Here is a 17,766-nt window from a genome sequence, read left to right as displayed (position 1 = left end):
CTTGGCTCGTGGGGTCTGTTGGACTCTGAAGGGCTATGAGTGGTGAGAGGAAAGCAGGGGGGATGGGGGTGGCAGGAGAAAAGAAAGACGAATAGAGATTTATGGAGAGGAAGAGAGAAACTCAGAGAAAAAGAGCTTGTGCCTTGGGGAGAAAGGGATAGACAGGAGGAGTGAGGGTGGAAGGGACTTAGGGCAGGGGGAGAGACAGAAAGACAGAAGGGGAAAGAGAGAGGGAGAGAGAGAGGGAAAGACAGACTCATGGGAAGAGAGAAAATCAGAGAAAGAGAAGAAGACAGATGGCAAAAAAGAGACAAAGAGAAAAGTAAGAGACAGAGACCTAGGGAGAAGGACACAGAGAAAGACACAGGCAGACGCAGGAGACAAGCAGTGGGCACTGCAGGAGCCAGAGGCGGAGGACACAGAATGGCCCTGAGGATCCCCGTCCAGGCTCCCCTGCTCCTCCTGGGGCTGCTGACCACAGGTGAGTATCCTGGCCTTGGGACCCAGTGTTAAGAAGCCCTCATTTCCCACTCATGTTCCCCAGACAAACCCTCTGCCCTCTCCTGCTGATTTTCCTGTGTCCCCAGGCCTGGCCCAATTGCAGATTCCTGCCTCAAACTCCAGAGGCTTCTGGGCTTTGCCTGAAAATACGACGGTGGTGGAGGGAGCTGCTGCTGAGCTTCAGTGTGGGGTCAGTGCCCCTGGCAGTGCAGTGCAATGGGCCAAAGATGGACTACTCCTAGGCCCTGATCCTAGGATCCCTGGCTTCCCACGGTACCACCTAGTAGGGGACCCTACTAGAGGTAAGATGTCAGAGCCTGAGACCCTGAGCCACCTGCAGAAGCTGACCATGGCCCTGACCTCGGGTCCAATCTGCAGGTGAGTTCCACCTGCATATTGAAGCATGTGACCTCAGTGACGATGCAGAGTATGAGTGCCAGGTCAGCCGCTCAGAGACAGGGCCGGAACTCGTGTCCCCCAGAGTGATCCTCTCCATTCTGGGTAAGGGTTTTGACTTCTAGTCCTCTCCTACCCCAGGACCCAGGAGTCCAAGCCTCTCCTTCCTCAGATCCGGGGTGCAGAACTCATTTCATAAACAATGAAACTCAAAGCCCAAACCCTCATGTCCTTGTCAGTAGTGATGGCTTACTCCAGACCCTTTCTCACCAGTGCCCCCCAAGATGCTTCAGATGACGCCCGAGGCAGGGAGCACAGTCACATGGGTAGCTGGGCAGGAGTACGTGGTCAGCTGTGTGTCTGGGGATGCAAAGCCAGCACCTGACATCGCCTTCCTTCAGAGTGAGTGTGTGTGAGTTGCTGGGGGCAGTGTGAGGCCCCTGCAGTTGGGAGGGAGGTATCCCTGCCCAGTGCCCTCCTAGGAGCCTCAGAAAATGGCATTCCTGAGATGGGGACACAAGCTTGGGGAGATGCTGAGGCCAACATGGGATCTGGTGGATGGGAGGGGGCATCAGGGAAATGCACCAAGGAGATCACAGGAGTGCCGGTCTGGGACTCGGGGCTGAGGCTCCAGACAGAGATGCGGTGTCATCGTTGGTACGAAAATGAGAAGCTGAGTAAGGGGTGTGGGTGATATATCCAGCAAGGATGGGAGGGGAGGGGAGAAGCCCAAGAACCAGTCCTGAGTACTCTGGGATTCAGGGAAGCCTGAATGTGTGGAGGGAATGGAGCTAGTGCTTTTCCTCCAGAACCAGGAGAGAGGGGGCAGTATATCCAGCCTGAGGACTTCTAGGCCGTGATCCCCAGGGTTTACCTTGGGGAGAACCTGGCATCCCTTCTGCACTTTTGTCACCCCAAGGCGGACAGATGGTTTCTGACATCACCACTAATGTGAATGAGGGGTCCCAAGAGAAACTCTTCAGCACAGAGGCCACGGCAAGGTATGAGGGTGAGGGTGCCCTAACATCAGCCTGACCCCCAAATTTCTTCATGAAAACCCCATGTCCCAGGGATTCAAGCATAAAACTTGGGTTAGGTATGAATATCAGTGTCCCTGACTTCACTCTGACACTGTCTTCACCCTGACACTCCAAAACTTCTTCATGGGAACCCCAGTTCCAGAGTATGAGAATTTGGGCCATGGATGGGGCTCTGGGACAGCAGCTCTCATTCCTGATCCCCCAAATCCCTTCCATGGAACTCCGGATCCTAGAGGAAATCAGCATGGAGACTTAGACGAGGTGTGGGGACTTCTTCACCCTAATTCCCCAAATTTCTGATGATGACTCTGACTCTAGAACCCAACTTCCCACCCAGAGTGACACCCCAGAGCTCGGATAATGGGCAGTTACTGGTCTGTGAGGGGTCCAGCCCAGCTTTGGACACCCCTATCAAGGTCTCAGTCACCATGAATGTTCTGTGTAAGTGGGGAGCTGAGTGAGCTGTGGGCACTGGGGACAGGGAACAGGAATTGGGGGTCCTGGGGGAGCACAGGGATTTTAAATGGTTCTGGCTCTCAAAGAGAAACATGAGGCTTCAGAGGCAGACTATAGAGCCTGGAAAGAATGGATGGGCTCCCCAGGCCCACTGAGGGACTGCTGCTTTCCAGTTCCCCCAGGACCCCCTGTGATTGAGTGGCCAGGCCTGGATGAGGGCCACGTGCGGGCCGGGCAGAGCTTGGAGCTGCTGTGCACGGCCCGAGGAGGAAATCCACCAGCCACACTGCAGTGGCTGAAGGTGAAGACAGAAGCATGCATGAGGGTGGGGAGAAGGGTGGGGGCCAAGAGCTGGCCTGAGATGGCCCAGGCCTGTTCCTCTCTCCAGAATGGCCAGCCCATGCCCACAGCGTGGGGCACGGAGCACGTGGAGGCAGTGGCCAGAAGTGTGCTAGTGATGATCGTGCGTCCAGAAGACCATGGGGCAAGACTCATCTGTGAGGCCCACAACAGCGTATCTAAAGGCATCCAGGAACGTGGGGTCACACTACAGGTTACCTGTGAGTCCTGGTGCCAGCTGCCCATTTCTCTGTCCATGCATCAGAGAACCATCTGTCTGTGCCCCCAAATAATGCCTGTCTATTGTGAAAGGCCTCATCATCTGTCCCCAGTTCTCTCTCTGTCTGGGCTGGTGTGTGAGGCATCCAGCCCAGCTTAGTGTCTCTCCTCTGCCCATCATCCCTCAGTTCCCCCCAGTGCCATTACTATCCTGGGATCTGCATCCCAGTCTGAGAACAAGAATGTGACGCTCTCCTGCATCACCAAGTCCAGTCGCCCACGGGTCCTGCTGCGATGGTGGCTAGGCTGGCGACAGCTGCTGCCCACAGAGGAGACTGTCATGGATGTGAGGCAGGGGTCAGACTCCTGGGTCTGAGGGAGGAGGGAGCTGAGGGCATGGCTCTTGGATCTGAGAGAGAATGCCTTGGTTCTTGGGGAGCATGGACTGGGAGCCTGGACCTCCTGGGTCTGACAGAGGAGGGGGCAGAAAGGCTTCACATGTCCCTGCTGGGGTATGAAGTGGACTCAGGCCTCTGGTCCCTGGATGAGGGTGCCCTAGTCCGCAGTCTGAAGCTCTTCCCTGCCAGGGCCTTCATGGTGGCCACATCTCCATGTCCAACCTGACGTTCCTGGTGCGACGGGAAGACAATGGTCTGACTCTCACCTGTGAGGCCTTCAGTGAGGCCTTCACCAAAGAGACCTTCAAAAAGTCACTCATCCTGAACGTGAAATGTGAGCCCCCATCCTCACCCCAAGGGGCATCCCCTGTGGGTGTTTTTGTTTGTTTTGTTTTTTTGTTTTTTAGACAGACAAAAAAGGAGGGAGAGAGGAAGAAAAACATCAGTGGGTGGTTGCCTTTTGCACACCCACTAATGGGGACCTGGCCTGCATGCAACCCAGGCATCTGCCTTGACTAGAAATAGAACTGGAGACCATTTGGTTCACAGGCCATTGCTTAATCCATTGAACCACACCAGTCAGGGCTATCCCCTTCCTTAATAACCCCACCCTCAGTCCTCAACCCAGAGAGGAAAGCCACTCTTCCTGTTTCTCCCCACAGACCCTGCCCAGAAACTGTGGATTGAGGGACCCCCAGAGGGGCAGCCCCTCCGGGCTGGGACCCGGGTGAGGCTGGTGTGTTTGGCCATTGGAGGCAACCCAGACCCCTCCCTCACCTGGTACAAGGTCAGTGCCAAGGAAGGGCTGTGAGGTGGCTGGGAATGTGGGGAAAGGATGAAGCCCTGTCTCAACTCCAGAGTCTTGGGAAATCTTGGAAAAACCTGAATTAAAAATAAAAATACTAAGGATTTCAAGTTTTGGCAGGGAATTAGAAAAGACACAAATGCTGTAAGAATTAAATGGAATCCTAGGAAAATCCTGGGAAACCAGTGAGAATCCTAGCTTAGGTGAAGGGATTCTGGATCAGAATTGGGAATTCTAGAGAAAAGGCAATTAATTTCATCAAAGGAAATTCTGATGAAATTTCAGAATTCAAGTGAAATTGTAGAAATTTTAGGGAAAGACTGAGAATTCCAGGAACAAAGACAATGATGGACAAAGACTAGGCATTTGTGGAAAGACTAGTAATTCCACAAAGCATTGAAAATACATTAATTAGTATTAAATTGACTTCTTAGGATTTAGGGGTAAGTATATGAAATTCTGGTAAAATTAAAAGAAATTCTGACAGAATCCTAGAAAGATCTTGGGAAGTTAGGGAGCTAGTGGAAATTCTGGGGGAAAAAAGTAGGAAATATAGAGATAAAATGGAAATACATGTACTTGGTTGGAATTCTGGGGAAATGCCAAGACTTTGGGCATCACAAAGGATTCTAGTAAAAGACTAATGAGAGAATCCTGGGAAAGGATTCAGAAATCTGTGAAAAGACAATTGAATTAAGAGAATGGTCAACTGAAATCTTTGGGGAAAGTGGAAATTTTAATAAAAAGAACTAAGTATAGGAAGAAACAAAGTAATTCTGGGAAAGGCTTGGGAATTCCAGGGGAATTTCCTGGAGTTTGGTATTTGGTACATGTAGCTGGAATGGATTTTGAGAAATGGACCTGAGGGTCAGCAGAGGGCACCCACAATCGCAGACCTCTGCAGAACAGAGGTGAGGCGTGGAACTGGAGGAGGGATCCGACAGTAAAACAGCAGGGTTGAGGGGGTCCAGGTTAGGCGGGAGATTCTGGGGTGGGAATGATCAAATACAATCTCTTCCTCTGCCCTAGCAAGGTGCCCGCGGAAGGGAGCGCCTTTTCCTCATTACACAAAGTCTATTATCTTGGGCTAGTGGCTCTCAACGCAATGCGGGGAAGGCAGGGCTACCCGCAGTCTTTTAGTCAGTCTCGACCCTCAGGACTCACGCACGGTGACTGAACCGCGGCTGCCGCAGGAGCCACGGAGGGTGCAGCTGGGAAATCTGGAGAAGTCGGGAAGCACCTTCTCCCGTGAGCTCGTGCTAGTCACGGGTCCGTCGGACAACCAGGCCAAGTTCACCTGCAAGGCGGGCCAGCTCAGCGCGTCCAAGCAGCTTGTGGTGCAGTGTGAGGGCTGGAATGACGCGGTTGCGTGGGAGGGCTTGGCCGCGGTGGGTAACTGAGCCAGAGCCGGTGGGTGGTACAGTGGATGCCGCAGAACCAGCACTCGCGCTGGGCCGGGCCTGGGGTCAAGGCGCGGGGCTCCTCTTCACCTCTGAACCTCGCTCCTCCGGCATGTTCTCGAAGTTCCCCCAACTAACTTGACGATCCTGGCCAACGCCTCAGCGCTGCGCCCTGGGGATGCTTTAAACTTGACGTGCGTCAGCGTTAGCAGCAACCCTCCAATCAACTTGTCCTGGGACAAAGAAGGGGAGAAGTGAGAGTGCGAGCGGCGCTGCCCGTCCCTTGTTCCGGCCACGCCCCCTTACCCTCGCCCGCCCGGCCCCCTGCCCTGCCCAGTTTCCAGCCCACCTCTGGCTCTGCTCCCACCCCGGCACCAACCCTGACATGATCCCCCCACCCCCCACACACCGTCCACAGGCTGGAAGGGATAGCCTCACGGCCCCGGAATGCTCCATTCAAAGGCTCTGCCGCCGCCAGGAGTGTCCTTCTAAGAATATCTTCCGGGGACCACGGCCACCGTGTGACCTGTCGTGCCCACAGCACCGAACTACGGGAAACCGTGAGCGCCTTCTACCGACTCAACGTGCTGTGTATGTGCGCAGACCTGGAGCCCCACTTGATTCCCTCCTGATCCTGTATCACTCGGGTCTTCACCTTGGCATTGTCCTTGGCCTCCATCCTAAACCTTAAAACTTACCTAAACTTTATCCTGACCCAGCCTGCACCAACTTCTGTCTTGCCCAAACCCCTTTGTCCTTTATCCTAACCCCTGATCAGGACTCCCATTCTGAACTCTCTCCATCTTTGTTTAACCTGACTCTAGCCTCCACTCTTTTCCTAAACTGGATCCTAACCACTACCCTGAACTTAACCTCCCGAGCTCAATTCTTTACTTAATTGTTACCTTGTCCACAACTTTGAATCTAGTTGCAATCCCGACTTTCACCCTGCATACCTGGACCTGATCTCATTCTTCCTGATCCCCAACCTTAACAACAATCTTGACTCCCGTTGGTGCCCCCTTTGCAGACCCTCCAGAGTTCTTGGGGGAGCAGGTTCTTGTGGTGACTGCAGTGGAGCAGGGCGAAGCATTGCTGCCCGTGTCTGTGTCCGCCAACCCGGCCCCGGAGGCCTTCAACTGGACGTTCCGTGGCTACCGCCTCAGCCCAGGTGCAGGGAAGGACATGGAAAGGGGTGCAGGTCTTCGGAAGGGGAGGCCTGGCAAGTTTCTCACCTCTCCCTCCCCCAGCTGGCGGCCCCCGACATCGCATCCTATCCGGTGGAGCTCTGCAGCTATGGAATGTGACCCGCGCTGATGATGGCCTCTATCAGCTGCACTGCCAGAACTCGGAGGGCACTGCTGAAGCTCTAGTGCGGCTGGATGTACACTGTGAGCCCCTCATCACCCTAGGAAACTAGGCGTCTCTGGGAGCCCCGTACATCATGGAAACCACGTCCACCCAGGAACCTTGCCCACTGAAGTTTCCTTATTATGGAAGCCCTGCCCACCCAGGGATAGTCACCCATCCTGGGAGCCTCTCACTCTGGGAGCCCCAGCTGTAATGAAACCGTGACCACTTGGGCTCTACTGCCCACTGGAGGGCTCCTATGTAGAATCCACCCAGACAGGGGATCCACGTACATGGGAGGTACTCCCATCAAGCCCATTGTGGAAGTCCCACCTCCATGCAATTCTCAAAGTCCACCTGATGTACTCTTGTCCCCGCAGAGGCAGAGTAGAGGATGGGGACAACTTCTCTAACCCTGAGAACTACCCCAAGTGCTCCACATGTTCTACATAAAGGGCAGACTTGCATACCCATAACCTCTAAGATAACTTACCCACCTGGGATCCTCTCCCACCATGGCCTGTCTGGTCCAAGTGCCTTCCCAACCCACTGTCTCCTCCTCCAGATGCTCCCACCATCCGAGCTCTCCAGGACCCCACTGAGGTGAATATTGGTGGTTCTGTAGACATAGTCTGTACTGTTGATGCCAAGCCCATCCTTCCGGGAATGTTCAGCTGGGAGAGACTGGTGAGGATCCAACCTTTGGTAAATGGAGATGGGGCTGGGCAATGTGGTTTCTTACCTGTTAACTCCTTGGGAAGAAGAGTCATATCTATATGACCCTGTATAACTGTATACTTGTCAGGGCATTCCCCAAGAACTAACTGTTGAATGGCAGATGAATGGATGGGTGAGTGGATAGATAACCATGTGAGTGAGTGGGCAGGTGGATAGATATGTAGAGTGATGGGTAAATGGGTGGATGAACAAGTAGATAGATGAATGAGTAGGTGGAATAATAGATAAACAAATGGACAAGTGAATGAATAGATAAATAGAAACATGGATAGATAAATGGATGATTGAGTGAGAGAAATGGTTAGATAGATTAGAAAGTAGGTGGATGAATAGATGTTCCATCAGTGTAAAGATATCTATGGAAGGACGGTGGATGAATGGATGGAGAGATGGAAAGATGGATGAATCAAAGAACAGATGCACGTGCTTGAGAGTGATGTGTGTATGAGTGAATAGATAGGGCAGATGGGTGGAGAAATGAAAGGGCAAATAGATGAATAGATATAAGGAAGACAAATGGTTGGATAAATAAATGGGTGAATGAAGGAATGGATCAAAAGAGAGGTAGATGAATGAGTAGATAAGTAGATTACTAGGTGGATGGTTAAATAGATGAACAGATATGTCGATAAATGGCTTCGTGAATGAATGGTTGGATAAATGGATGGATTGATGGATGGGTGGATGACAGAGGGATTTTTTTTTTTTTTTGCTAGCTCTGTAAAGTGTGATTGTGGCTAGGAGAATGAGGCTACAGAAGGGACCCAGTTTGGGGGATAATGGAACTGGGGCAAGACTGGGGGCCATCTCCCTGAGTCTTGGGCATCCAGGGAGAAGAAGAAGAAGACAGAAGTCTGGATGACATGGAGAAGCTGGCAAAGGGACCCACAGGGCGTCTTCGGATTCACCAGGCCAAGCTGGCTCAGGCAGGTGCTTACCAGTGCATCGTGGACAATGGGGTGGCACCTCCAGCCCGAGGGCTGGTCCGTCTTGTCGTCAGATGTAAGTAACACACATACCCCTGACTTGTAACTAAACCTGCAACTCTCAAGTCCTTCCAAATACCCGATGTTGACCTCCAACCCCTTATAGTTGCTCCCCAGGTAGAACACCCCACTCCGCTAACTAAGGTGGCTGCAGCTGGAGACAGCAGCAGTTCTGCCACACTCCACTGTCGTGCCCGAGGTGTCCCCAACATTGTCTTCACTTGGACTAAAAATGGGGTCCCTCTGGATCTCCAGGATCCCAGGTGAGCCCAGGCCCAGCCAGATAGCACTCCAGCTCCAACTCTGTTCCCCCAGCCCCAGTCACCCTCCCTGAATCCTGCCACACCTCTTTTCCAGATACACAGAGCACACATACCACCAGGGTGGAATCCATAGCAGTCTCCTGACAATTGCCAATGTTTCTGCAGCCCAGGATTATGCCCTCTTCACCTGCACAGCCACCAATGCCCTTGGCTCAGACCACACCAACATTCAGCTTGTCAGCATAAGTATGGTGGAAGGGGACTGTGAGGGTTTTAGGAGGGTGCTCCGTGGTTTAAGCCCCGAGTCTCTAGCTGGCCCCATACTGACAGTGTTCCTGAAATCTTAGAAGTGTTTATGAATAAGAATGGAGTTTTTGCTTGACTTGAAAATTCTAATGAAGACTGGACCTGCAGGGGAACCCACAACAAAGAAAAGAAAGAAAGGGGGGAACTTAATGGCTCAGGTAATTTAAAAGTAGATTTCAGGAGTCACCGGATCTGTGTTCAGCTGTCATCAGAACTCTCCATCTATCAGGTCTGCTTTTTTGTGTGTTGGCTTTATTCTAAGGCTTCTCGTGGTGGGCTGTTCTACTTCCTGGGGGAAACTGAATTTTATCTCCTCCTAACAGTGGTATGAAAGTGCTAGAATTAAGATTTATTGGCTCCCAGCCCTGAATCAATCATGTGGTCAGGGGAAGAGCAGAGTCACTTCTATCAGAAGCATGCGGCCTGAGGATGTGGGCAAATGTTTTTCTAACGGCTACTCGGGGTTTCTGTAACCAGAAGAAATGAAGGGAACGGATGTGAGATAAGCACAAATATCCACATCAAGAGTGAATATATATAAAATACAGTTGACGATCTAGTCATTCAGGCACATGTACAGAATGGGTAAGCAGCGTGAGTCACCCAATGAACATACTGTCAGCCCAGGGAGAAAGCCACATTTTTCCTTCTTGTTTCAGCTCTCATATGGAAATAAGTGTCCTTTTTGAAGTCTATTTGGTGCCATATATATTTTTGTGCTCTTTGTCTGTGGTTTTGTTATTTAAAATGGCCTCCAAGCATAGTGCTGAAGTGCTGTCTGGTGTTCCTAAGTGCAAGAAAGCTGTGATGTGCCATATGAAGAAAATGCCTCTGTTGGAAAAGCTTTGTTCAGGCATGGCTTAGAGCTGTCGGCATTGACTTCAGTGTTAATGAATCAACAAGATATATTAAATAAGGTGTCTTTCAACAGAAAAGCACATCAAACAAGATCTTGTAGTGGTGGTTTAGGTTCCTAGAGGATTAGGAACCTAACCCTGCATTTCCCCTAGAAGCAATGGTTTGGTATTTGCTAATTCAATGTTCACAATAACTTTATAAAACATAACCATCATGAATAATGAGAATTGACATATTTAAAATCATTCTTAGGAAGAATCTGAAAGGAACCTGCCAGAATCCTTTTGTATCCTCTTACTACTTTCCTCATCATTTTCCTTAAAGGCCGCCCTGATCCTCCATCTGGATTAAAGGTCGTGAGCATGACCCCATACTCAGTGGGGTTGGAGTGGAAGCCTGGCTTTGATGGGGGCTTGCCACAGAAATTCCAAATCAGGTGGGTCCCTGTTAAGGCAGGAAAGGGTGGCAGCCAACAGGGTTGGGGCACCACCTTGAGTGACTGACCTCCCTTTCATGCAGGTATGAGGCTCTGGAGACTCCAGGATTCCTCTACATGGATGTCCTACCATCCGAGGCTACCACCTTCACACTGACTGGGCTGCAGCCTTCTACACGATACAGGGTCTGGCTGCTGGCCAGCAATGCCTTGGGGGACAGTGGACTAGCTGACAAAGGATCCCAGATCTCTATCACCACCCCAGGTGGGCAGGTTGCAGAGTTTCTCAGAGGACTTAAAGGATGGTATAATGAAGCCAGTACTATTATTCTCCTTTTACAGATGAAGAAACTGAGGCCCAGAGAGACTGAGCATATTGTCAAAGGTCACACAGCTGGAAGGAGGTAGAGATGAGACTGAAACCCAGCAGATGATCTCCAAAGACTAGGTTTTATTCACTGAAATATAGCGTCTGAATGCAATTAATGATACAGGGAAATTAAAAAAGAGTTTGAATTGAATGAAAATTAAAACATGAAAATTATGGGGTGCAGCTAAAGCAGTGCTTGGCAGAAAATTTATAGTGTTAAATGCCAACATTAGATTTTTTTAAATAAGATTTTATTTATTCTAGAGAGAGGGGAAAGGAGGGGGAGAGAGAGGGAAAGAAACAATGATGTAAGAGAGAAACACCTATCAGTTGCCTCTTATACGTGCCCCAACCGGGGACCAAATCCACAACCCAGTCATGTGCCCTGACCAGAATCGAACAAGCAACATTTCACTTTGCAGAATGACACCCAACCAACTGAGCCACACTAGTCAGGGCTTAGGTTTTTTTCTTAAAAAGACCTCAAACTGATGCTGTAAGTTTCCATGTTAAGAAACTAGAAAAAAGAAGAGCAAATTAAACACAAAGTAAACAGAAGGAAGGAAATAAATAAAGCTAAGGACAGAAATTGGTGAAATCCAAAACAGAAAAACAATAGAGAAAAATTAAGGAAACCAAAAACGGCCTTTTTTAAAAGACGAATAACATTTACAAAGTTATTCAAGGCAAAAAAGAGAGAAGACACAAGTTAACCAATATCAGGAATGAAAGAGGGGGCATTACGTTAAGGGGATAATAAGGAAATATTACGAACAAATTTAGACCAATACATTTAGCAATTCTGATGAAATGGACAAGTTCTTTGCATATGACTAATGATAATACTTTGCTTCAGACAGGCCGGTCAGTAGTGCAGTGGCTAATCACATAGAGCCTTGTTCAGACAAGCTGGGTTCCAGCTCTGCTGAATCCTAGTTATGAGATCTTATAGACAAGTTGCTTTACCTCTCTGAGCCTCAGTTAAACCTCTTTGAGCCACAGTTTCTAAAAATAAGGTTTTTCTTATTTTTCTGAAAGTAAGGTCTATCTCAGACAGTTGTGAGGATTAAATGAATTAATATATCTAAAGTGTTCAGGACTGGGCTCTGTACAAAGTAAGTGCTTTGTAGATAACTAATTTTTAAGAAATGCCCCCTCTCACCTTCATTAACTTTGCCCCATGAAAGCACCCCCTTTCTGTCTTTCCTTTTCTAACAGAGCAGCCTTTTACTCACAGAAGTAAGGACACTTCCTCATCTCAACAATACTCCCTTCTCCACCCACCCACCCTTGTCAGCCTTCCCTTTAAGAACTAAAGCATAAAATATTACACTAACCTCCCTTGCTCTAGAACGTTTACCTCTATTAATGGATCTGAGAGCAAGCACTTTTTTAGTTAATCTGAAAAATTGACAACTCAGGTTAAAAGAAACTTGCACACCATAAAGCACTCATCAACAACTAATTATTATTATAAACATTAGAATGGGTATTAACAGTATTGTCATTCTTATCAGCAATTTTCAGTTCTTCTTGAAATATTTCTAAGAAACCACAAACCAGTTTTCATGAGTCTCAAAATGGGATGCAAAACTTGATAGGAGACTGAGAAATATTTAAGGCTTATCCCAGATTTTTGGTGGTAATTCACAATTTCTTTATTCACTGCCCCCCCCCCCCCCCCCAGGTCTAGACCAGCCTTCTGAAGGACCTGACTACCAGCTGCCCACAGAGCAGCCTTCAGGCAAGTCCTCACTTCCCTGAAAATCCCTCTCTCCCCTGAGACTAGAGCTTCCTGGTCTCTAACCATGCCTCCATGCTCCATGGACATAGTCCCTTAAGACTTAGCGCTGTTCTATAGGCCCTAACCCATTTCCTTAGTTCCTCCTCTTGCCTGGATATGATAAATTTTCTCTCTTTCTAATACAGTTTAATTCTGAAAGAATTAGCTGATTTCATGCCCCATGCAGAGCTTATGTCAGTTGCCTTATGCTGTGTAACAAACAATCTTAAACATTGGCACTTACAGCAACAAACATTATATCTCATGACTCTATGAATGGCTGAACAGTTCTGGTCTGGGCTACAGTCAGTTGGCAGCTCAGCTGGGACTGATTGGTCCAGGATGGCCTCCTCTTCACATGTCTGATAATATGGCTCTTGGTTGAGAGAATGAAGATAATGGGGCCACATGTCTCTCCTTGGCTTGTTCATGTAGAGGTGGTCACAGAAGTCCCCAGAGCAGCAACAGAGGGCAAGTTCTGATTTATAAGCATCTTTCATGCTTCTGATTCTGTCACATTTGCTATCGTCTCTGTGGCTAAGGCAAGTGACATGGCTCAACTCCAAGTCTATGTGGAAGAGAGTATGGATACAGGGAGAAAATTATGACTGCTTTGCAAACAATCCCCTTTAGAGCCCAAGAAGTTTGGAAATGACAGAAATTGGGCTGTGTATGGCAATAAAAGGAATTACTTGGCTCATGAAATTAAAAATTCCAAGTATGGCTGGATTCAGGTACTTAAAAATCTCACCAACAATCTATCACCTTCTCTCAACTTTGCCTTCATCTGTAATGGCTTCCTTCTCAGGTTCTTTCATCAAAGGTACAAAGAAGTCTCACATGCACCTCCAGCTTTCATTCCACTTCTTCGCAATCTGCAGAGGAGTGTCCTAAATGTTCAAGCAAAAGTCCACCTTGGGGCAAACGCTGGTCTCTAAACCAATCACAATGAACAGATGCTGTTCTTGGCCAGGCTGGGCCCATGTGTCCTCCATGAGTCCTGCAGAGCCATTCAGACTGAGAGCAGGGAAGTGGCTATTTCATCAAAGGAAAATGAGTGCTGTTAGTAGTATTAGTTAGTTAATAAGAAAATGAGTTAGTTAGTAGTAGGAATGAATGCTCAACAGATGTCTACTTAGAGGGACTTAGTCTCATTCTCAGAAATATAGCAGAGGAATCTGACATTGTCTGGGTATAAGTTTGTGCAAAGAGGAAGTCATCTGAGATGGAGTTAGAAGGGTGAATGAAAGTTAAGAAGAAAGGACATTCTAGGACAGACACTTAACTATTTCAAGGCTTAGGGATGTAGGTTTGCCTCAGTGATTCTGGAAACAGCGTGGTTAGTTTGTGTGGCTGGAGGGTCTAATACCAGGGTCTATGGTTGATGGGCAAGGCTGGGGACATTGGAAAAGGCCAAATCACAGGTCTGGAATACCCGGCTGGGGAGCTGAAACTCCTGCCCAAGTTCCTACACGGGTCTCAGGCAAAGGTAGGACCTTCTATTAGTGGCTTGACTTGAGAAAGGAGCCCACCTGCCCTGAGGTAGCAAGAAGTGGACATAAAATCCCCTGTTCATTTGCTTTCCTGACTTGTGAAGAGGGGCTTTGCCTGGTCAGGGATAGACTTTCTCAGAGAAGCCTGATATGGGCCTGGAGCCAATTGTTTTGAGTTCACTGAGGGGTGTACCTTCCATCCTCAGGCTCCTCAGAGCTGCCCCTGATGCCCGTGCTATTTGCTGTTGGGGGTCTTCTGCTGCTTTCTAATGCCTCCTGTGTTGGGGGATTCCTCTGGCAGCGGAGACTGAGACGTCTTGCTGAGGGTGAGGAGCCTTGCCCTGCTGGGATTGAGGTCCAAGGGTGACAGGGATCCCTGGGGCTACTGCATATTGAAGGTCTCCTAGAGCCAGATGGGTTTGGGGGAGTCTCTGACCCCTTTTTTTCCCACTTCCCTCAGGCATCTCAGAGAAGACAGAGGCAGGGTAAGTGGGTATATTTGTCAGTAAGAAAGGCTCTGAGGGAGGAGGTTGGGGGGTCACAGGAATCTGAGGGTCAACACCCAGCTGCTCTCTATACCTCCATTCTGAAAGCTCAGAGGAGGACCGAATCAAGAATGACTATGAAGAGAGCCAGTGGACTGGAGACCCAGACAATCGAAGCTCCACGGTGAGTAGGGGTACTCTAGACAGGCTCACTGACAAGGAACTGACAGTGACTAAAATTGTATTAGCTTTAGGTTAATCATTGACCTTTCCAGGGAGCCAAAGGATGAAAGAGACTTTACCTGTTTTGGGGGGGCGGGGGTGTTCACAGGTTAGCACCACAGATGTGGAGCCGTATTATCACTCCATGAAGGATTTCAGCCCCCGGCTGCCACCAACACTGGAGGAGGTATCTCGTCCCAGAGGTGAGTTGTGACCACATCAGAACTCCCCAACTCATAGGGACCCCTGATATCTGGACTGGGTACCCTGATCATCCCTTTTTTTCACTCCAACCCCAGGTTTCACAGGTCTTGAAGAGGAGAATAGGGTCTTTCCTGGGCACCTATATGACGAGGTGGAAAGACTGTACACCCCGTCTGGAACCTGGGGACCCCTCTATGATGAAGTACAGTTGGTGAGGAGATTTGTATCTGCAGAAGTCTTTCCTGGCTAGTGCAAGAAACCCACATCCTACTGCTTATATTAGTTAGGGTAAGCTAGCTGCTACAACAAACAGGCCTGGCCACAAACCAGTGACCGAAAGAAGACAGTCTATTTTTTTTTTCATAGTATTCAGAGGTGAGTGGCTCTGATGCAGGTGGTTGTTACAGAATACAAGTTCTTTCCATTACAGGTCTTCTGCTGTCCCCTAGCACATTGTCCAGGTTTGCATGGATGGGTCATTTCACTGGGGTTTCAACCAATGAAAGAGGTTAAAAGAGAGTAGTGGAGGCACAATCCTGCTTTATGGTTCAGGCCCAGAAATTACGCACTCTCCTTATTTCCCTGGTGAGAACATGGTCACATGGCCACATCCAACTGCAAAAGAGGCTAAGAAATGTAGTCTACCTTGGCAGCTACATGCCTCACTACAGTTAGATTACTGTGGGAGAAAAAAGGTATGCATTTTGTTGGATAGTTAGTCATCTCTGCTACAGAGAGAAAATGTTTTGGCTCATTCAATTAAAAAGTCAAGGTGTAGAATTGTCTTCAGGCCCACAAAACTGGATCAAGAATTTCCTCCTTAAAGATGTACCCAGAAAATTCAGGTTTGTGTCCTATTAGTTGGAAACCTTCAAAGAAGGAGAATGCCTCTTTTGCAATAGTTCCAAAGCCCCAGTGCTGACACTTACTGATCTATCTTGGGTCACATACTCATCACTGAACTGCTGGGGCAGGGGATAGAATATGCTAATTGGACAGGCCTGGGTCAGTGCCCACTCATGGCATCAGGGAGTAGGGGCCAGCCCCACTCAGTCCCCTGGGTTGAGAGTGGGAGAGGGACAGGGAGCACAAAGAGAAGTGAACATGGTAGCAGGAGAGGAAAAACAACAGACAGGTACTTTGATCATCAACTAACCCCCACTGCCCCACAGTAAGGGAGGTGGGGCAGAACATCTGACTTTTGGTGTAGCCTTGGCTAATCCTGGCACTTCTGGGCCAAAGATTTCCATCTGTAACATTGTCCCAGGTGGAGCTGTTCTCCCTACCAGGGTGGACACAAGGAGCATAAAATGTTGTCCATGGTGCTGAATCACATATGCCCTCTAAAGTACAGACACACTTTTTCTGTAAAGGACCAGATAGTAGATATTTTGGGATTTGCAGGATATACTGCCCTCAAAATTACTGAACTTTACCATTGTAGTGCAAAAGCAGCCATAGACACTACATGGACAGATGAGCGTGGCTAAGTTCCGATAAAACTTTTTTTTGACACTGAAATTTGAATTTCACATATCGCAAATGTTATTCTCCTTTTGATATTTTCCTAGCAATTGGAAAACACTAAAACCATTCTCATGTTTTGAATAGTACAAAAAGAGGCTGCAGGCCATATTTGGTCCATGGGAAATCTGCTGTAAAATTTGCCGAGCCAAAACAACCGTTTTCTCCCAATGTTAGGGCAAAACACATCCCCAGTAAGGACCACCCTGCATGGACTTTTTTCCTTTCTATTTTGATAAGGAAGTGTTTTGGCAATTCATAGGACTAACAGAATCATGACTCACATTCCACAACTCCCACAGCTGATATGGGCTTTTAGAAGTTTCGTATATCTGACAATTAAATTCTTTTTCTGACAGGAAATCATGAGGTATCTTGGGCTTGCTTAAAAATAATCCAGTTAGTAAGGATAGGAGATGAGAATATAAAGATATAGATAAGTCAAGATTGATCAAGAGTTGGTATTATAGAAGCTAAGTGATGGGTACATAGAGGTTCATGATAAGAGTTCATTATAATCACTTTCTTCTTTTTATATGTTGGAATTTACCCCATAATTTGACATTAAAACTCTTTTTCTCTGGGAAGTTGAGTGTGAGCATGTGCACCCCAGAGCTGCAATGACGACTCACAGGGCATCTCTTTACAGGTCTAACTCCCGCTTTGTTTGTCAGGGCTCCTGTGACCTCCGCTGGCCTGAGGACAGATATGAGGACCCAAAAGGAATCTATGATCAAGTGGCAGGAGACTTGGACCCTATGGAAACAGATTCTCTACCCTTTGAGCTGAGGGGACATCTGGTGTAACAGGCTTTTCAACACTTTTTCTACACCTGCAGGACATAACATTTCAGTGGTTCTTTTCGTTCCAGCCTGGGATGAGCTGGTTAAGTGAGCCCTGTAAGACACAAAGGGACTGATCTTTCTCAGGAAAGGACATCGGGATGTGAAAAAAGATTCAAGCTGGTGTCAAAGTACAAACAAGGCTCCTTCTTGGGTGAGCTTTAGAAACTTAACCTCTCCAAAGGGACACAATGAGTTGTAAGAGACAGTTCAATACTGAAAAGTTATTCTGAGGTTGTTTATGCTTTTTCAGAAATGAGAAAAGCTATATGAAAAACTCTGTTCATTTCAACTTCAACTATATCTGAAATACCTAACAATAAGTGAAATATATGGACTATTGTTGTATCCT

The 17,766-nt window shown here is 48.2% G+C and overlaps 1 protein-coding gene across 1 annotated transcript; it reads left to right on the top strand.

Annotated features, from left to right (window-relative positions):
* Positions 1-408: 408 nt before the first annotated feature.
* On the top strand, positions 409-17,378 carry NPHS1 (NPHS1 adhesion molecule, nephrin). The gene is made up of 29 exons (XM_054588879.1): positions 409-481; positions 588-803; positions 880-1,002; positions 1,171-1,299; positions 1,817-1,898; positions 2,275-2,378; positions 2,567-2,694; positions 2,782-2,953; positions 3,140-3,297; positions 3,539-3,683; positions 4,012-4,136; positions 5,312-5,498; positions 5,679-5,808; positions 5,973-6,145; positions 6,585-6,725; positions 6,805-6,945; positions 7,470-7,591; positions 8,473-8,644; positions 8,735-8,891; positions 8,986-9,137; positions 10,380-10,491; positions 10,575-10,756; positions 12,549-12,605; positions 14,344-14,463; positions 14,598-14,622; positions 14,731-14,806; positions 14,954-15,047; positions 15,144-15,259; positions 17,247-17,378. Exons 1-29 carry the CDS (start codon positions 424-426, stop codon positions 17,376-17,378), a joined length of 3,729 nt encoding a protein of 1,242 aa, XP_054444854.1. The 5' UTR covers positions 409-423.
* The last annotated feature ends 388 nt before the right edge of the window (positions 17,379-17,766 follow it).

This window comes from Pteronotus mesoamericanus, unplaced genomic scaffold (assembly GCF_021234165.1).
Source record: "Pteronotus mesoamericanus isolate MK-2021 breed Mesoamerican mustached bat unplaced genomic scaffold, CSHL_Meso_final scaffold_165, whole genome shotgun sequence".
Lineage (NCBI taxonomy): Eukaryota > Metazoa > Chordata > Mammalia > Chiroptera > Mormoopidae > Pteronotus > Pteronotus mesoamericanus.
The sequence above is the reverse complement of the archived record's forward strand: the minus strand, read 5'-3'. Positions and strand labels throughout refer to the sequence as shown.